The sequence below is a fragment of the Urocitellus parryii genome, chromosome 5 (genome assembly GCF_045843805.1).
Source record: "Urocitellus parryii isolate mUroPar1 chromosome 5, mUroPar1.hap1, whole genome shotgun sequence".
NCBI classification, from domain to species: domain Eukaryota; kingdom Metazoa; phylum Chordata; class Mammalia; order Rodentia; family Sciuridae; genus Urocitellus; species Urocitellus parryii.
This window is the reverse complement of record NC_135535.1, coordinates 96,909,660-96,931,524: the sequence shown is the minus strand read 5'-3', so window position 1 is coordinate 96,931,524 and position 21,865 is coordinate 96,909,660. Positions and strand designations below refer to the sequence as shown.

At 36.1% G+C, this 21,865-nt stretch overlaps 1 protein-coding gene across 1 annotated transcript; it reads left to right on the top strand.

Moving 5' to 3' along the window:
• Positions 1 to 279: 279 nt before the first annotated feature.
• Crebl2 (cAMP responsive element binding protein like 2) lies at positions 280 to 21,493 on the top strand. Its single transcript, XM_026409302.2, has 4 exons — positions 280 to 582; positions 12,110 to 12,307; positions 13,703 to 13,847; positions 18,108 to 21,493. Exons 1-4 carry the CDS (start codon positions 568 to 570, stop codon positions 18,110 to 18,112), a joined length of 363 nt encoding a protein of 120 aa, XP_026265087.1. The 5' UTR covers positions 280 to 567; the 3' UTR covers positions 18,113 to 21,493.
• The last annotated feature ends 372 nt before the right edge of the window (positions 21,494 to 21,865 follow it).

Genomic DNA, 21,865 nt, shown 5'->3' with positions numbered 1-21,865 from the left:
TCCAGCAACCACTGGCACTCCAGAACCAAACCGAAGGCCCTCCGCGCTGTGGGAAACGCAGTTTCAGACTTCCGCAGGCCCCGCCTCCTTGGTGCTGGTAGGCCAACGGGAAAAACAGACGCCCCTTTCTGAGGCTCTCTGGATATTGTAGTTCTCTTTTCAGTCAGCTGCGCAGTGACTACGGAAAGGAAAACTACAATTCCCACAATTACCGCAGCGCTACGGAAGCCGCAGGGACCATTACGCGCGCGGCACTACCGCCCACTTTCAGGACTCGGCGGCTCTCCAGGGCCTCTGTAAACACACTCAGAGACTGTCATGGAGGGGGAGGAGGAGGCGGCGGCAGTGAAGGGAGGCGTTTTGGGCCGCCTCCAAGGTCCGCTCTGCCATTCCTGAACTAGTCCTTGGTCCCCGTGACTGGCATCAGGGAAGTGAACTGTTAGGCGAGAGGAGGAGACAGTCAGAACCATATCTCCTTCTTCCCCGGGGCGGGGGCCGGGCCGGGCCGGCTGAGCCAGGGGAGGGCCGGGGGAGGGGGTGCCTGGCCGGGCCGGCCTGTCTGCCGAAATGGATGACAGTAAGGTAAGTTCTGTGGTTTGCACGCGCAGCTGCCGCCGCCGCCTGCTTTTCGCTAAGTGCTAGTCCGCCGTTGAGCCTTAGCTCAGAAGTCCATGCCAACACCCAAGCAACATCTCCCTTACACATCCCTGCTCCTCTCCACTTATTGCCTGATGGTACCCAACCAAGAATTCAGGGAACACCGAGGCTGTGTTTTTCCAGGAAGGGCCCTGTCTTTATTCCCAGCACAACCCTGTTTGCCAGCTTTTCCAGAGAATTCTAACCATCGTCCTTGACCTGCCTAGCGAAATAAGTGAAGAAATTACTCTGCTTTTTCTTTTTGCCCTTCCGTGCGCCTTCTCAGCCGTCTTCGGTTTGGAAGATCTTAACTAGTGAACCCTGAACCAGCCCTATTCCCTTTGACTAAATAGTCCCCTTCTCTCAGAATCCCTCACTCAATGCCCCATTCATATAATCAGTTCACTCCCCTTATGAGCTATTTTCCTGTGGTTGGTTGGAACACTGCTAAGCTCCTGTTGCTATTTGGCCAGAGTCTGGAATTTAACCTCCTCTAGAAAGCCTTTTTCTAAAAAGAGTAGTGAATTTATTCTTGTTAATTTACCTTAATATTCCATCTCCATCACACTTTTCCTGTCCAACATATCCATCTTTGTGATTTTAAGATAATAGAGAATGTTCATTATTGGTTAATTCATACAGTTGAACTATGTATAACCTATTCATATTGTCTTCAAATCTACCAAAGTTTGTATTGTTTAGTTTTATTCCATGAAGACAGGGATGGTCAGGGATTTGCATATTGGTGTTTTAGAATGTTTAAGAATTGGGCCTTTTTATTTTAAGGAATCAAACTTTTAAAAATTTTCCAGTTTTTGAAATCATCCCTTCCCAGAGCTTTTCAAAGCCTCATTTTCTGAAATCTCTGGCATACTCCTTGGATAATGGTTTCCTTTGTTTGGATGCCCTTTTTACCTCCACCTAAACTACTAAATTTTGCTGTTGCTGTTTTGTTTCACACATCCTCCGAGAGATTAAAAAAAAAAAAAAAAAGTCCAGCTTTTCTTTGCTGTTTTATTCTACATTATCTTCCTTTCTTCTTCATGCAGAAGGCCTTGAGAAAAGTGATAGAAGGTAAACCCCAGCACAGTACTCTGGACTTAGTACTCACCTAGAGGAACAGATTGCTTGTGAAGCAGCAAACGTTTCGTATTAGGATTGATATTTCTAACATAAGTGGTTAGTTCCAAAATTTTTCCAGAAAATAATTTTTCATAATCTTTGCTAGTTCAGTCTTTTAGGGTTAATATCTTTTTTAAATATTTATTTTTTAGTTATAGGTGGACACAATATTTTATTTTTATGTGGTGCTAAGGATTGAACCCAGTGCCTCACATATACTAGGCGAGCGCTCTACCTCTGAGCCACAACCCCAACCCCTTTAAGGGTTAATATTGAAATTATATCTGAATTCGGTCCATTATAGTTCCCAGAAAATAATAATTTTGTAACCATTTAAGGATGCTAAAAGAACATATTGTTCTTTAATTTTCTCAGCTTGTGACTCCTACCGAATTCTAATTTTTAGTTGCTTCCTTTTCAGATCTTTAAAGCACAATAGCTTTCTTAAAGTCTTCAGTAATCTCAAATAAGTTCCAAGAAAAACTTAAAGGATTTTGGGTTATTCTCCTTACATATAAAATCACAAAGGGGTTATTTTTAACACTAGCACACAGTAATAGAAGGAGGATATAAAATTTCATCTAGCACCTCAAACAACAGAAAGTGCTACTTAATAATGATTAATTGGAGGGCTGGGGTTGTGGCTTAGTGGTAGAGCACTTTCTAGCATATGTGAGGCACTGGGTTCGATTCTCAGCTCCGCATAAAAAATAAGTAAATAAAATAAAGATCCATGAACAACTAATAAAAATATTTTTAAAAATGATTGGAACAGAATAACATTAAGGTGATTGCCCAGAAGTACTTGGTTTTATTAATCAATGTGCTCTAGTTGAGCAAAAGAGTGAGAGCATATATATAATAGCAAACAGGGAACATAGAGCAAGAGGTAGAATGGGCATCTAAAAAAGGTATCTCCCACTGATCAAAGAAAAAAGCTGTGTGCCTAGCCACTGCTCTTTACAGCTATGAAGAAAAAACAAAGCAAGTAGTGACATCTTCATTGAATACTTTTTTTTTTTAGTTGTTGATGCACCTTTATTTATTTATTAATTTTTTTGTGGTGCTGAGAATCAAACCCACTGCTTCACACATGCTAGGCAAGTGCTCTACCACTGAGCCACAACCTCAGCCCATCTTCATTGAATGTTAAGGGCTACTGTTAACTTCCTTCACCACCACAACCTAGGTCTTTTATTTACCACATCTTCAGAAAGTGAGAATATCTAATCACTTCTTTTCTGCTGCTAACCTTTCTGCCAGTTTCTCCAATCAGAAGGAGAAAGAAGATAAAGTAGGCATCTCTAAACTGAGGGTTAATTCCTGCCACTCTTCTTTCAACTCCATGGCTTTGCCCTTCTCCCAACTATTCTCTTTTGAAGCTGGAGCTAAGTATACCTTCACCTAAATATAAAACAATGGTGAAATGGTTACAGACCTATTTTAACAATGCCTGAAATGATTACAAACTGGCTCAGCAAGATGGTCTTTATTTTACTGTCTTTGCTTCTTTCCCACCCAACTCTTCTCAAAAGGAACCACTCCCTGGGGAACTATTAAATCCAAAAATAGACCCCATTCCCAGGGATTCTGATTCAACAGGTATCTTCTACACTTTGAAAAATACTGACCCAAAATTATCAAGCCTAGCTTATCATAATTTGGCCTCTGATTATCTTTCCAACCTTTTCTCTGATGACAATTTTACTTGTGCCTTATGCTGTAACCTCAGGGTTAGTAAAGTATGCCCTGACAGCAAGCCAAATATAGTCTGCTGCTTGCTTTTGTAAATAAAGTTTTATTGGAACATAGCCATGCTCTTCCAATACATTCTGCCCATAGCTATTTTTGTGAAACAATGGAAGAATTGAATAATTACTAAAGCAATCATATGGCCTACAAGTATTTACCATCTGGTCCTTTACAGAAAGCTTGCCAATCCCTGTTAATCAAAATTGGGCATCTAAAATGGGGTGTTTAGGAACATGTTAAATAGTAGAGTAAAAAACAGTCCTGCTAAAGTATATCTCATACTAGGCTAGTTGGGTAGGAAAAAATCTTAGCCAAGTTATTTAGCCTTTCTGAGTTTCTACTTTCTTATCTTTTAAATGAGGCCAATACCTTCTTTGCAGGCTTTGGTAAGGATTACAGATGAATCACATACAGAATCGAGTTCAGAGTCTTAACACATAGTTGGTACTAAAGAGCATTACTGGGGGCTGGGGATATAGCTCAGTTGGTAGAACGTTTGCCTTATATGCATAATGCCCTGGGTTCAATCCTTAGCACTACCAAAATAAATAAATAAATAATCGCTTATGCCTTTGGGTTTAAAGAAAAAAAGAACATTACTGTGAGGCTGGGGATGTAACTCGGTGGTAGAATACTTGTCTAGCATGTGTGAGGCGCTGAGTTCTTAGCACCACATATAAATAAATAAATAAATGTCCATCAACAATTGCTCTTTAAGATGTCTGTACCATTTTACATTCCTTCCAGTCATGTATAAGGGTTCCAGGTTCTTCACATCTGCACAAACACTTGTTATGGCTCCCTTTTTTATTATATAGCCAAGTCTTAGTGGTTATAAAGTGGTATCTGGTTGTTTTGATTCACGAAAAACTAGTGATATTGAGTATTTTATTATTAGCTTATTGGCCATTTATGTATCTTTAAATGTCTATTCAAATCATTTATTCTCTTTGCTTCTTTCCCACCCAGCTCTTCTCAAAGTTCAGTTAGCACATGAACCACTCCCTGGGGCACTATTAAATCCAAATTCCTAGGATGATTGCAAGTTCAAAGCCAGCCTCAGCAAAAGTGAGGCACTAAGCAACTCAGTGAGACCCCATCTCTAAATAAAGTACAAAACAGGGCTGAGGATGTGGTTCAGTGACCGAATGCCCTTGAGTTCAATCCCTGTTACAAAACAAAACCAAACAGATACACCAAAAATTGATTTATAGATGGAAAAGATATGCTATCAGAATTCCACCTTTTTGCAGCTATTGTCAAGACAGTTCTAAAATTTATATGGAAATACAAGGAATCCAGATTAGCCAAAACAATTTTGAAAAAGAACAAAGTTGGAGGGCTCACACTTTCCAATTTCAAAACTTACTAAAAAGCCATAGAATACTCTGTTTTCTCTTCAGATCGTATAAATCTTTTGCCTTTTACTAAAAAGCCATAATAATAGGCTATAGGGATATAACCCAGTGGTGGAGTACTTGCCTAGCACGTGCAAGGCCCTGGGTTCCATCCTGTGCAGGGAAAAAAAAAAAGGAAGAAAAGGAAGGGCGAGGAAAGGAAAGGAAGTCACAGTACTCAAGGCAATGTGATACTGGCACATGAATTGATACACAGATTAATGGGAAAGAATCTAGAAATAAATCCTACATTTATGGCCAAATGATTTTAAAAAGTGCCAAGGGGGGATAAGGGTGTAGCTCAGTGGTAGTGTGTATGCTCAGCAAGTGCAAAGCCCTGGTTGCACTTGAGATGGATGTGCACTTGGATAGAGGATACCCAACATCCCTCTCTCACAAAACAGTGCCAGAATAATTTAATGGGGAAGACTAGTCATCTCAATAAAGGTTGCTGGGACAGCCACAAGCCACATACAAAGTCGGATCCCTATCATGCAATACACAAAAATTAACTAAAAAAACAAAGATTGAAAAATAAGAGCTTTTTGTTTTGTTTTAAGGGTACTAGGTATTAAACAGGGGCAATCTAACACTGAACTACATTACTAACCCCTTTTTTTATTATTTTTAAAATTTTTTTTTAGTTGTTGATGGACCTTTATTTTTTAAATATTTATTTTTTAGTTGTAGTTGGACACAGTACCTTTATTTACCTTATTTAATTTTATGTGGTGCTGAGGATCGAACCCAGGGCCTTGCATGTGCTAGGCGAGTGCTCTACCGCTGAGCCACAACCTTAGCCCCAGACCTTCATTTTATTTATTTATATGTGGTGCTGAGAATCGAACCCAGTGCCTTGCACATGCTAGGCAAGTGCTCTGCCATTGAACCCAACACCAGCCCCACCCCTTTTATTTTTATATGGAGACCAAGTCTTGCTAAATTGTCAAGGTTGTCTTGAACTTGTGATCCTCCTTCCCAGCCTCCCCAGTCACTGGGATCACAGATGTGTGCCACCATGCCTGGCAAAAACTATAAAACTCTTAGAAGAAAATATAGGATCTAATCTTTGTGACCTTAGATTGGATGATGGTTTCTTAGATATGACAAGCACAAAAAATTCCCTCCCCCCCAAAAAAAACTATGCTTCATTAAAATTAAAAACTGTATTTCAAGGACAAAGTATCAAGATAAAAAGACAAGTCCACTTAATGAGAGAAAATATTTGTAAATCATAGACATGTTATAGGATTTGTATCCAGAATATATAAAGAACTCTTACAAAAATCAACCATAAAAAGATAGCCCAAATAAAATGGGGGTAATTTTTAATTGTCACTGGACCTTTATTTTAGTTATTTATATGTGGTGCTGAGAATTGAACCCAGTGCCTTACAATGCTAGGCATGTGCTCTACCACTGAGCCACAACCCCCGTCCCTGTTTTTTCCATTTTTAGTGTATTTATTTTCACTGTAATATTTATTATTAATCTTCTGTCTTCTTGCTTTGGGTTTAATTTGCTCTTCTTTTTTAAAGTTTCTGAAGATGGAAGATTAGGTTATTGATCTTAAAACCTTTTAAAAAAATATTTTTAGTTGTAGACGGCCACAGTATCTTTATTTTATTTATTTTCATGTGGTGCTGAAGCTCAAACCCAGTGCCTCACACGTACTAGGCAAGTGCTCTACCACTGAGCCACAACCCCAGCCTCTTAAAATCTTTTTTAATATTGATGTTCACAGCTCCCTCTTAGCATTGCTTTTGTTGTATCTTATAGAGGTTTTGGTATGTTGTGCTTTCCTTTTCACTCACCTCAAATTAGTTTTTTAATTTTCTTTGTCATCACAATCTTCTCTGACCCATTAATTATAGGGAATGCCTTTTTAAAAATTGTTTTTATTTTTTTTAAATGTTTATTTTTAGTTGTAATTGGACACAATACCTTGATTTTATTATTTATTTTTATGTGGTGCTGAGGATGGAACCCAGCGCCTCGCACATGCTAGGTGAGTGCTCTACTGCTGAGCCACAACCCCAGCCCTGCCTTTTTTTTTTTATCTATCATTATTTATTTAATACTTATTACTATGTACTAAGAATTATATGATACTGTACAGGTGTTTCCTTTGTTATAATCATGCCTTGGTTCATGACTGTAAACCCAGTGGCTCTGAAGGCTGAGGCAGAAGGATCTCGAGTTTAAAGCCAGCCTCAGCAAAAGCAAGGCACTAAGCAACTCAGTGAGACCCTGTCTCTAAATAAAATTCAAAATAGGGTTAGGGGTGTGGCTTAGTGGTCAAATGCCCCTAAGTTCAATCCCTGGTAACACCCCTTCCAAAAAGAGTGAGTCTTTTTTTTTTTTTTAAGAGTAAATAAAACAGATAGTTAACAGAAAATAGGACCTTTATTCTTATTTGTTTATAACCAATAACATTTAATATTTTTAACATATAATAAAGATAGACTTAGTATTGCCCAATGTCTCGGCTTGGCACAGAATCACGAGCCACCACACAGCTTTGTAGGTTCAAACAGCAATTCTTTATTCCAGATCTCACACCAGCCTCCACACACGTTCAGGGGCAGTCTCTGTCTGCCCTCACAATTCACCTACTCCATGAGGCTTTTTCCAAATCCCGTTTTAATCTCACGAGAACTCAACGGGAACAAGCAGCAGGAACACCCTAATCCCAGCAGCCATAATCTTCAACCTCAACTTCCCTAAAACCCATATTCTTAAACCAGGAAACGCCTTAAACCGGGAACACCCTAAACCCAAGGACCAGGATACTTCCTCAAACCTGCAGGATACTTCCTCAAACCTGGATCCACCCTGAGCAGGGTCATCTTACTAAAGCATACATGCAATGTCCCATCGAATGTCCTAAGCAGCATGGGGTACGCTGGCAAGGAGATTTTGATGCGTCATACCTACTTGGTAATGGCCCTCAGCACAGATAGTTAACAGAAAATAGGACCTTTATTCTTACTTGCTTATAACCAATAACATTTAATATTTTTAACATATAATAAAGATAGACTTAGTATTGCCGAAAATCTAAAGTCTTTAATATCCTACCTTTTTGAAAGAGGTTCTCTGGAAGATATGAAAAAGTGGCTAGCAAGTTTCTTTTTTTGATGGTAGAGAGTATGGACTGAGGTCCTGTTGAGTGTTTCCTTAGGGCCTATTATCTTTAGCTCACTAATGTGTTTGGGGTGGAAAAAGAGGCAAAATGGATAGTGGTAGAGAGGTACACTGTTTTAAAGCCAGGTATTTAAATTATCATATGACTTTAAGTCAATAGAAATTAAAATAGTAGAAAAGCTAAATGTTTGGGTTTTTTTCATAGTTCTTGGAGTTTGCATTGGTACATGAAAATCAATACTTTCATTTAGCCATATTAAAATCTTCCTCACAGAATACATATAAGGAGAGAGCAGAGGGACAAATGTAGTTATATATGAGTTTGTGAATATTTGAAGAATGTATTTTTTGGTCCAGTGATTTTTATTTTTTAGTATGGGGGATTGAACCCACGGGCATTCAAACACTGAGCCACATCCCCAACCCTTTGTATTTTGAGACAGGGTCTTTCTAAGTTGCTAAAGTCGTTGCTAAATTGCTGAGGCTGGCTTTGAACTAGTCCTGCCTTAGACTCCCTAACTACTGGGATTACAGACATACACCGCTACTCCCACATGCTCCAGAGATATTTAAGGAATTTTCAGGGTTGATTTCAGTTTTAGTTTCTGATTCTTAAGTCCTAATTAACATTCCTTCTCTATTCCTCAATCTTTATGGCTTATGAAATACTAAAAGTTAAGGTGTTAAAGGCAATTAGTATACTAACCAACATTTGTCTAATATTTTTACAAATTGCTTTCATATATATTTTATACTAGAGATTTATTATAGTCCTTTTTATACACATGACTTTTTTGAAAATTGGTACACATATCAGACATTATCTGGTATCAAAAACAATTTAGAGTATTACTGAAGAAAAGTTCAACTAGAGAAGTGGCGGTTACATGGTTTTAAATGCAATTTTATAGGAAATGACAGAAAATACAGGAACCATAGATTCATTTAATGTACCTTTATAATTTAAAAAAGGAATAAATAGCTCTAATTCAAATATTTTATTATCATGAAACCTAAACAAAGGGTTATAACTGTTGTTTGGTTTTTATGACTTTGTTAGATTTAAAAGATCAAAGAAATCTATGAAATAACAGTGTTCTCTTGCTGACTTCAGCCATTCCTGAGTTAATTGAAAAGAATAGTATGTGAGATATTGGATTATAGTGTTATAATTGCTGACTCATTTTACTACATAAAGAATAGAGCTGGGTGTGGTGGCGCATGCCTGTAATCCCAGTGATTTAGGAGACTGAGCCAGGAGGATTGTGAGTTCAAAGCCAGCCTCAGCAATTAAGTGAGGCTCTACTCTAAGCAATTCAGTGAGACCCTGTTTCTAAATAATATATAAAAAAGTGCTAGGGATGTGGCTCAGTGGTTAAACACTCCTGGGTTCAACCTCTGGTACCAAAAAAAAAAAAGAAAGAAAATTAAAAGTCATTATACATTTATTTTACTAGTACTTGCATTTATGCTGTAATATACTGCTTTTTAAAACTGTAATAATAGTATATTTAATTCAGGGCATTAAAAATATTTTAATAAAATTATGCAGTTGATGAGATATAATCATTATTTAAAATTTAAAAATTAGTAGTATTTGGGTCAACAAGGCCATTCTGTAATTGCTATCAAATATTTAGCTTTGAGAAGTTTCCTGATGAATATAGTTTTTTTAAAAATTTTTTTTGTAGTTGTAGATGCACAGCATGCCTTTATTTATTTTTATGCATTGCTAAGGATTGAATCTATTGCCTCACACATGCCAGGCAAGCGCTCTGCCACTGAGCTACAACCTCAGCCCCGAATATATTGTTATATCGGTATTAAGACATGATGATGCAGAATAGAAAAGCTTCAAAAGACCAGTTTTTGAAAAGTTTAAATTTCTTTAAGAGTAGTCCTAAAGCAGCATTTTTTTTTTTTTTTTTTTTTTGGTACCAGGGATTGAACTCTGGGGTACTTAACCATGGAGCCACATCTCCAGGCCCCCCCCCCTCCGCCTTTTTTTTTCTCACTGAGTTGCTTAGGCTTTGTTAAGTTGCTGAGGCTGGGTTTGAACTCTCACTACTCCTGTGTCAGCCTCCAGAGCCACTGAAGCAGCTATCTTTTAAGATGATGGTAGAAAGGATACTCTTCCCCCCCCCCCAGACCTGGAAGTAATTGTCTCATTTCAGACTTATACTATAAAATGGTTAGCCGTTATGTTATGAGTGGGGTTTGGTAAATGTGGCTGATTGACATTTAAAATTTGTTTTCTTAGGGCTAGGGATGTAGCTCAGTGGCAGAGTGTGCATTGCCTAGCATGTGCAAGGCCCTGAGTTTGATGCCTTGCACTGCAATAAATATAGATTAGATATTGTTTTCTGACTAACCATTATACATAGTATTGATTTGATCTTTATAGGGTATTTGGCATTGTTGGTGTATGATGTTAATAATGATTTTGAACAAATAAATCAAGGTTTTTGTATCCAAATAAATATTGACTTAGAGTTTTGCTACCTGGGAAGCCTTTTACATTTATTTAAGTATTTGCTGGTGATTTGAATTTTGCATCTTCTCTTTTAGAATTGCTTTTAAAGCCTTAGCAGTATTCCTGTCAGTATACTGAAGGTATAAAACTTGCATTCTCTGAGAGTGATTTGCAGTGTTGGGGATCAAACCCAGGATTTCAAGCATGTGAAGTCCACACTGTACCACTGAGCTACATCCTCAGCCTTTCTCTGAGGGTGATTTTCAGAAAAAAACTCATCATCATTCAGAACTTCATCAAATAAATAAGATAGACAGTCGTATTGTTTGTGAATTTAATGAGTAGTTTTAAAATAATGAGACACAGTATGAGAACTGGTTCCAATAGTACTTTCCAAAAAAAGTACTTTGGAATAAATGCATCCCTTTTCAAGGTTACTGCTTTAAAGCATATTTACTTGATGTGCAAGTTTAGGTTCATGAGTTTAATTAAAACTTCATCATCTTTACTGCATAGTTAGATATAGTATAAGACCTTGGGAAGGTTTCAAAGCTAAACAAGGAGGAAAATTAAATCATTTTGTCAGTCACCTAATAATTGTGCCTAGGCAGGTAAAGATAGTGAGAGGATATTTTGTGACACCCAGTGGGAGCAAGTAGAAATCAGTTTAGGGTATAATTATCAGCTTCTAAAGGCAAAAGAGAATTTTCCTGAAGATTTCTTGGACTTTCTGTGTGTTCCTTTGGGTTGCAATTTGAAGAGGGAATTTATAGCTCAAATGCTTAGGATGTATATTTACATATACATATATATATATATATATATATATTTATATATATATATAAAATATAAAATTCAATACGTGTATTTTTCTAAATTTAAACATTTCAAAATCATAAAAAAGATCTTATAAAAGCTATTATCACATATCAGAGAAATCATCACTGACCTTGTTAACTTCTTTTCATCTGTTTGTTATAACATTGAGATCATAAGGAACTAGTAATTTTGAATGTTGTTTTGCTTATTTCAGTATAGTTTTTTCAAGGCAATAAAAATTCTTTATAAGCAAAATATTTAGTGGTGATATTTTAGTTTTTAAAAATATATTTTAGTTTTTAAAAATATATTTTAGTTGTAGATGGACACAATACCTTTATTTTATTTGTTATTAATTCTTACCTGGTGCTGAGGCTCAAATCCAGTGTCTCATAGGTGTATAATTATCAGCTTCTAAAGTCAAGCACTCCACCACTGAGCCAAAACCTCAGCCCCAATATTTTAGTTTTTTATTATTCATCTCCATATGGTTTATAAAATTTACTGTTTAACTATTTAAACTTATTATTGAATAAATAATAAAAGCTTATGTTATATCTTTTCTCACATTCATGGTATCAAAAGTATCAGAAAAAAAGAGAGACAAAGACCTGAAGACATTTGATGGAATTGGGCTTTCTTAGTTCCAGAAGCTTCACTTATTTATGATTTGTAAATGTTCTCTTTGCTAATATGTATCCATGGCCACTTTGCTATATAAACTAAGAGAAAAAGCAATTATTTCTTCTCTCTCTTGTTGAAGGTGGTTGGAGGCAAAGTAAAGAAGCCTGGTAAACGTGGTCGGAAGCCAGCCAAAATTGACTTGAAGGCAAAACTTGAGAGGAGCCGGCAGAGTGCAAGAGAATGCCGAGCCAGAAAAAAGCTGAGATACCAGTATTTGGAAGAGTTAGTATCCAGTCGAGAAAGAGCTATATGTGCCCTCCGAGAGGAACTGGAAATGGTAAATTCTCTCAGTAAAATAAGCCAATCTCATCTTGGCAAAATAAATGTATACAAAAATAACAGTTTTTGTTAATCCAGTTGGCAAAAAATGGAAAGAATATTAATCTGTTAGCCATGCTGTGGGCAAATAGTCATTTTCTTAGGTGGGAACAAAATGTAGATGATTGTTTCATTGAGGAATTTTTTATGATAGGAAAAAATAGAAAATAACCCAGATGTGTAACAATCTAAGTCAAATAAATTATACTACATTCACATATGGGACTGCTTTGTAGCCAGTAAAAAATCACAGGACACATATGTGTTTACTGGTATAGAAGGATGTTCATAATATATTAATTGTGAAAAACAGTGTAACAATATGTAATTGCACAAATTATGATACCATTTGTGTTTAAATGAATTTATCTATTTTACATGTTTCATTTCTTTCATTCATTCATTGTTTTTTCTTTTTGATACTGGTGATTGAACATAGGGGCATTTACCACTGAGCCACCTCCTCAGCCCTTTTTATTTTTTATTTTGAGGCAGTTTTATTTTGAGACACTGAGTTGCTTAGGGCCTTGATAAGTTGCTGAAGCTGGCTTTAAACTTGTGATTCTCCTGCCTCAACCTCCCGAGCCACTGAGATTATAGGTGTGCACCACAATGCCCAGCCATTTAATTTTTTTAATGCATTGAATTTGACCTATGCTATAAAGTATTTTTACCTGCATTATAGGTTACTTAAGGGCTTCACCTTTGTATATACCCAAAGTCTATAGTATACACTCTGGTAGAATATACATCTCCTGTCATCTATATCTCATGGTAGTGTATATGTCTGCAATCTAGTAGATGTTTAGTGACTGTTTGTGAAAGAGGGAAGGGTAATTACTAAAATTATTTTTTGTGTTTGGGATAGAAATAATACTGTGACAGTTATAAAAAATTGAGATGAATTCTAATTAATGGCATAGTATGAGGGCATGTTCTTTTAGTTAGAGGGACCTCTTTAATCTGAGCAACCCTCCAGCACATTGCAAAACTGTGCAGTAGCAGTTTTTCTGGCCTCTTCTGAAAGATGACAAATCTCATATATGATCTAATGTGATAAATAAGTAATACCATGGAGTGTGGGATTCTCAGCAATCAACCTGACCTCTAACTGTGGGAGTTTGTATATCTAGGATTCTACCAGTGGTTCCTGAATTCTGTTAACTTTTTTTTTTTTTTTTGGTGGGGGTACTAGGAATTGAACCCAGGGGTGCTTTAGCAGAGCTACATCCCAGTCCTTTCTATTTTGTAAGAGAGGAGCTCACTAAGTTGGCTTTGAACTTGTGATCCTCTTGTTTCAACTGGGATTACAGGTGTGAGCTACTGGGTCTTTTAACATTTTTATATATTTCAGTACAAGCAGTGGTGCATGGCAATGGACCAAGGAAAAATTCCTTCTGAAATAAAGGCCCTACTCACTGGAGAAGAGCAGAACAAATCTCAGCAGAATTCAAGCAGACACACCAAAGCTGGGAAGACAGATGCTAATAGCAATTCCTGTGAGTATGATCCATGGGAGAATTTTTATTTATTTTTTTATTTAAATTATTTTTTTTGTAGTTGGATAGCATGCTTTTATTGTATTCATTTATTTTTATGTGATGCTGAGGATTGAACCCAGTGCCTCCCACATGCTAGGCAAGTACTCTGCCACTGAGCTACAGCCCCAGCCTGGAAGAATTTTTATTAAGGGAGCATCTCAAGGTAGGGTTTCTGTTGATCACTTCCTTAATGTCTTTTTTTTTTTTTTTTTGGAGGGTACCAGGGATTGAACTCAGGAGAGCCCTCGACAACTGAGCCACATCCCCATTATTTAGAGACAGGGTCTCTAAATATTTAGAGACAGGTTGCTTTGCACCTAGCCATTGCTGAGGTTGGCTTACAATCCTCCTGCCTCAGCCTCCCATGTCACTGGGATTACAGATGTGCACCACCAAGCCTGGCCTTAATTTGTCTTTAAATAAAATGAAAGGTTGATGTCATTTGCAATGCACTAGTGAGGAAGTTAAATAGCATTAGATTCTAAATACTGAAATGCCCTTTATATGAGTTCTATAAAGGACAACTGATCCATTTATGGAAATTTTTTTATTAGGAAGATAATACATAAATAGGAATGACACTGATCTAGTTATTGTTGATACTACTATATTTTATTTAGAGACAGGGTCTCACTGAGTTGCTTAGTACCTCGCTTTTGCTGAGACTGGTTTTGAACTTGTGATCCTCCTGCCTCAGCCTCCCCAGTTGCTGGGATTACAGGTGTGTACCACTGTTCCTAGCTTTATTTATATTTTTATTTACAGCTTACAAAGTAGTTTCCCTTATATTTATCTTAAATATGAACTCTAATAATCACATTAAATAATTTAAGGGTTGATGGTATAGCTCCATGGTAGAACATGTGCTTAGCTTGTGCAAGGCCTGGGGTTTAATCCCTGGCACCAAAAAGAAAAACAAACAAATTATTCTTAAATTTTTTAGATGAGAAATAGCAGGAGTCTAGGTAATGTGCCCAAGGTCACACAGCTATAATATTAGAACCTGTCCACACCAGTCCAGGCTCTTTTTCTGTCAATATAAAGATTTCTTTTCTTGTTGTGGAGATTGAACCAAGGGCCTCACATGCTAGGAAAGTGCTCTACTACTGAGCCCAACCCAGCCTAGGAATATTTTTTTCCCTCAAAATCTATTTTTTAGTTGTAGATGGACACAATATCTTTATTTTTATGTGGTGCTGAGGATCAAACCAAGTGCCTCACATGTGTGAGGCAAGCATTCTACCACTGAGCTATAGCCTCAGTCCCCCCCAATTTTTAAAATTTATATAACAAAATTAACCATTTAAGAAAAAAAGTAACCATCTTAAAGTAATAATTCAGAAGCATTTAGTATATTCACAGTATTGTACAAGTATCACCTCTAGTTACACAATATGTAATCACTCTAAAAGAGAACCCTAAACCCACTAAATAGTTATCACCTTTATTCCTCCCCTGGCCAGTCCCTTAAGTCTATGAATCTTCTTTTTGTCTATATGGATTTATCTTGGTCGGATATTTAATATAAATGGATACATATAGTATATGACTTTTTTGTCTGGCTTCTTTCATCTAGCATGTTTTCAAGGTTAATTCACATGTCTTAGTGTTTATTCCTTTTTGTGGTCAAATAATATTTTTACACATATGTATATCACTGTTGTTTATCCACTTATCCATTGATGGACGATATTTTTTGTACCTTTTGGCTCTTGTGAACAATGCTCCTATGAACATGTATGTACAGGTATTTGTATACTTATTTTCAGTTCCTTTGAGTATATACTTAGCAATCAAATTGATGGAGCATATGGAAATTCTGTGTTTTAACTTTTTGAGAAATTGTCATGATGTTTTCCATAGTGACTAAAACATTTTATATTTCCATCAGCAATATATAACCTCTAATTTCTACACAGCTTATCAACACTTGTTATTTTTCATTTTTTATTATTTATCATTATTTATTTATTTAAGAGATAGGGTCTTGTTATGTTGCCCAGGCTAGTCCTTATCTTCTGTGCTCAAGTTATCTTCCTTTCTTAACTCTGGGGTTGCTGGAATTATAGGCATGTACCCATGTGCCTGGCTGGATTTTTTAAAAAACAGTAGCTATCCTAATGAATGTGAAGTAGTATCTTATTGTGGTTTTGGTGTGCATTTCCCTAAATATCTAATCATTTTGTGTCTTTTAATGTACTGTGATTGTTTGCAATTTCTTTGGAGAAATGTCTAAGTTTGCTAGTGTTTTAATTGTGCTTTTCATTTTGTTGTTGAGCTATAAGAACAACATATATCATATCAGATATATGATTATTTTCTCTCACTCTTTTAAGCTATTTTTTCACTTTCTTGATAGTGTCCTTTTGATGCGCAAAATATTTTAATTTTGATGAAATCCAATTTACTTTTTTTTCTTTTATTGCTCATGATTTTGGTGTCATATCTAAGACTCCATTGCCAAATCCAGGGTTGTGAAGATTTATCTCTTGGTTTTTCATCTAAGAATTTTATGGTCTTTTATTTGGGTTGTTGACCCATTTTGAATTTATTTTTCTTCATGGTGTGAACACAGGGTCCCTGTGTTGCATATAGGTATCCAGTTGGACCAGTACCATTTGTCTTATAGATTGTAATGATTTTGTGGGTTGATTGATTATTATTATTATTATTATTATTATTATTATTGTGGTAATGGGGATTAAACCTGAGAGCACTTTACCACTGAGCTACATCCACAGCCCTTTTAATTTAAATTTTTTTTCTCTTTTTTTTTATTGGTTCTTTTTAGGTATATATGATAGAATACATTTTTACATAATTATACAAGCATGGAATATATCTTATTCTAAATAAGTCTTTAGTATCTCTCTTTCTGCTTCTCTTTCCCCTCTCCCTTCTCTCTATTGATCTTCCTGCCATTTACCCATAGTTATTTTTTAAAATTAATTTCTTGGGCTGGGATGTGGCTCAAGCGGTAACACGCTCGCCTGGCATGCGCGGGGCGCTGGGTTTGATCCTCAGCACCACATAAAATAAAATAAAGATGTTGTGTCCACCGAAAACTAAAATATAAATATTAAAAAATTATTTATCTCTCTCTCTCTTAAAAAAATTATTAAAAAATAAAATAAAATAAATTTCTTGTACATGTATATGATGATTGATTCATGTGGTATATTTATATATGTACATAGGAAAGTTATGTCAGATTAATTCCACTGTCTTTCCTTTTCCTGTCCCCCCTTTAATCCACTGAACTTCTGTTCCTCTCCCCACCTTATTGTGGGTTAGCTTCCACATATCAGGGAAAACATTTGACCTTTGGTTTTTTTGGATTGGCTTATTTTACTTAGCATGATAGTTTCCAGATGTATCCATTTACCAGCAAATGTCATAAAGTCATTCTTCTTTAAGGCTGAATAATACTCAATTGTGCATATATATACCACAATATTTTTATCCATTCATCTGTTCAAGGGCACTCTCGTTAGCTTAGATTTTTAAAAAATTTTATTCTGAAGCTGGGTGTGATGGCGCATGCCTGTAATCCTAGCAACTTGGTAGGCTGTGGCAGGAGAATTGCAAGTTTGAGGCCAATTTAGGCCTCAGCAATTTAGGCCCTAAGCAACTTAGTGAGACCCTGTCTCATCAGTAAGTAAGTAAGTAAATAAATAAATAAATAAAAACAGGGTTGGGGATGTAGCTCAGTGGCAAAGTGACCCTCAATACCAAATAAATAAGTAAATTTTATTTGGAGACGAAGTGTTGCTAAGTTGTCCAGACTGGCCTTGACCTTGCAATCCTCTTGCCTCAGCCAGCCCCACCGAGTCACTGGGATTACAGATGTGTGCCATTGTACCTGGTTTATAAAGATTCTAGAATAAAGGTATCAGGTGTTTTCTTCATTGCGATTAGTCTGGGAGGACTTAATGTAGTTATTAGGAAATGTTATCAATTTTTTAGTCTTTAATTTTTTCTTGAATTGATATAATTGTCTTTTTGATGACTTTTATTAAATGAGGTAACACTGGATCTTAATCAAAATTGAATTAGTGAAAAAAGGCAAATAACTGTTTTTCTTTCAATCTGTATTTTAAAAAATAACCTTCCCATAGATGCTAATCTGAAAAGAAATTCATACCTTTTAAAAAGATTAGTCAAATTTCATTGACCTTGAAAGCATTGTAACATTGGTGAATTTGATTTATTTTTCAGGGTGAAGATGATATAAAATGATGAATCAGTGATTGAAGCCAATATTCTAATTTCCATGGAGGAAGAATAGGCAAGATTTTGCTTCTTGGCTCCACTTACTACCTACTGCTCAGTAGTCATCTCTGTAAATCTGCAGTTTCTACCAAAATGTGGGATTACAGATCTCAGAAGATCTTGCTTTAACTTTAACTTTTAATACTTAGAAATTTTTCAAACATTCAGATCTGTTCTGTACTGCTAACCATGACATTTAACATGTTAGGATGCTTGAAAACACAAGAGTAGAGAAAAGTGGTTGAAGATTGTATTTTTGCACCTTAACTCCACATTGCTTTATTGGTTAATTTATATTCATGTAATTCACATAATTGTATGTGTATGTGTGTTTAGGTGTCACCTCCTTTCATGTTTCTGATTGCCCTACAGAGAGAAACCAAATGGGCTGATTGCTAACTGTAAGTTCTCAGCCTTTATGGACCTAATATTATTTCTTTTTATTTACTTGAGTAATGTTTATTTTCTGCATGAACCATGATTTCTCCTGTGAGCCATTCCAGCATAAGCTGTGAATATGTATTAACAAATATATACATTTCTATTTTTATAATCCATAGATATGCCTGTTTTAAATAATGTATATGTTTAAAAAATACATCAAGAAAAGCCTTAAGACAGCCTCTATTTAAAACTTTTGTTGCTGTCTTATCCAAATGTATTTATAAAAGTTTGGTAGGTCCACACTTTGATAATAGTCAAATTTTACTTTTAAGCAGAAGTAACCTTTTAGGCATTTCAGCAGCATACATTATCTTGACAACCTAGAGTATGTATGTATATGTATATGTTTCTATTTTATGTTTATATATGTATGTGGGGAGGACAGGAGTGAATGTTCACACATTTTCTTGTGTACTCAACTAAATCAGAGAATTTTTCTGGAGAAAATAGGATGAGGGCTGGGATGTAGCTCAGTGGTAGAATGCTTGCCTTAGCATGCATGAGGCCCTGGGTTCAGTCCCCAGCACTGGAAAAAAAAAAAAAAAGATGAAGAAATTAGCTGCTGAGATTGAGTTTCTGCCTTGAGATCTGGAAAAAAACAAGGGACAAACTGTTGGTAAATTTAGTGGCTATAGCCATAAGCAGAATACTTAGTGTCTTCCATGACATGAGTTTTCTTATGAACATGTTCTGAGCCAGAAAAAAACATACTATGGTCATGCATCTGGTTCAGTCTGTGCCTCCACTGGTATGAAGCACTGGAGCTGGAGTTGTACACAGCAGTGCAGCTAGTGTGTCCAGCAGGAAGTATGTAAGGGCAGAGGAGTTCTTTGCAGTTCCCATCATTGCTACATCTACTTTCTTCTTGACCACCAAATGGAGTGATGGTTGACGAATCAAACTTATAATATGATGTACTCAGACCTAGGAATCTTTTGATTTCCCCAGTGAGACACTTTATCACTCTTTCTCATAGTTAAATCAGTTATATTCTCTATTGCTGCTAAATCATAATTGATCTTCACTAATGAAACAAATGTTTGGCTTCCAAACAAATACTTTTGTTATAGACTAGAAGTTTAATAGGAGGCATCATCATCTAGATTGTTTTTGAGGTGGGACATAAGTTGGACCACACAGTTTAAGATTAAAAGATACTTTTTTCCCTTTCTGTCAGGCCATGCATTTGAATAAAGTGCTTCCCCTTAGCCTGAGTTCCTGAAGACCTCTTGTGCTTAGGTTGCAAACTCAGATCTCTTGGCTAGTTGTGTGTAACTACTGATAAATCACTAGCCCAGCTTGTTGGGTCTCTGTATTTTGGAAGATAGGGACTTTAAGAGTATTTAATGTCTTCTTAGGACCATAAATGTGGGTAGATTAAGGATTGTTGATATTTAGACCTTCAGAATCTGTGTTTTAAGTGTAATGTTCAGATTGTAATGGGTATGTTTTTGCCAGCTGGTCTACTCAATTGTATATTTTTATTTTGCAGAACAACCCAAGACTGACTTTATGTTGCTTTGTTCAGTACCTTCTGAATTCCCCAAAAGAGTTGTTTTCAAAGCAAACATTCCAAAATGAATGTGGCTCTTCAATGCAATGTCTCCATTGTGATTGAAGGATTTCTCTCTGGTTATAATTCTAAATGACAGGGTCATTTGCACTTCCTCCCCTCCTCCCTAGTATCTACAAGAGCAGGGACTTTGTCCTCAGGTAGAGGATATATAATTTTGGGTGAAAGTAAATTATAATTTATTTTAGTTTATTTCTGAACCTATCTATTTGGTATCTTGGAGTAGATCAAACTAAGAGAATGTTCCTTGGTCTTGAAAATGACTGTTGTGATTGCTTTGGGCATTGTGCTCGCTGCACACTTTGTCCACTTTGGAGCATGTGAATAAATGTCACTGATTAAAACAGTTAGAGCACTTCCCTCCCCATCCAGTGAAGGGGCAGCATACCTAAATCTCTCCCTACCTGTGATGACAGGGCTGGGAGAGGACAGACAGTGAAGGAACCAGTGAGTACAGGAGAAGGATTGTTCTCCTTGCCCTCTGAGTGGACAGAGTAATGTTTTTCCTTTTCCTTTTTTTCCCCCAAAAGAAAGAAAGGTAAAGGAAAAGATATATTTGTGTATTTAGACCAGGCATATTAAGTCATTATTTTAGCATCAACATTCCATATATTAGGTCAACTGAATGTAATATGGAATGAATCTGACCAGGCCAAATTCTAGGATTTAGTTGAAGTCCTTAAACATTTTTCCTATTTTATTTAAAATATTCCTATTACATCTAAATCAGAATTATCTCAGTGCAGCAAATCCATATAATTGTTTGCCAACTAATACATTACTTAGTGTTACCATTTAGCATTTAATTTTGTCATCTTTGAATTATGATTGATGCGACTAATTATAGAAAGTACAGGTTTAAACTGGAGTTATCTTTAGTTAAAGGCAAATGAAATTTTTAAAATGCTGTATTTCACAAGAAATCAGTTGCTACTATCAGTTACATATTTCATTTTTAAAAGGAGGAAGATTATTTAACCACATGGTATTTGGGGGCATTGAAGGGATTTTTTCTTTCTCTGAGAGCATTGTACAATTATATTTTTATGAGAAATAAAATATCTTCACCAGAGTTTGTCTCAAGTTGTCTATTTCACAGTACTGAACTATGTCTGTGTAAGAGTATGGGGTTTAAATAGAAGAACTGGTCCTAAGTCCATTTTCTGAATCAATTGAAATTATTTAATCTCTCATTCTTTTTCCTCATCTACAAAAAAAGGAGAATAACTTTCACAGAGTAGCTAAGCTAAATACAAGTTAAGAGAAATTGCTTGTTAAGTAGTACAAAACTATATTAAATGTTCATTATTATGCCTGTTTGAGTGTTTTTTTTAATTTAAAAAATATAGTTCTTTAATAAGTTGGAATCTAAAAATGTAGTGTTGCACACATCATATTTCCCAAGTCTTTAGCTATATTATGTCAGTCCTTGAAATAGTGTAGTTGGATTCTGGATGCTCTTTTTATCAACAGTAGCCTTCTGTTATTAGGCTAATTTTAAGAACTAATATTCCAACTGGCAATATTATACTATCATCTGTATAAAGCAGGTTTGCAGGCTGCTAGATAAGTTGGTCCTCCCCTTCCCATTTCCTTCAGTTTTCTTAGTTACAGGGGTAATGAATCAGAGTTAGAACTGCATGTGTGGTTGTACCGATTGTTCTGTACAAAGGCCCTCAGTTAAGAG

Bases quoted from the DNA above. Each gene is read 5' to 3' on its own strand.
- Crebl2 (XM_026409302.2), top strand. The intron at 12,308-13,702 runs GTAAATTCTCTC...TATATATTTCAG, and splicing joins TCCGAGAGGAACTGGAAATG to TACAAGCAGTGGTGCATGGC.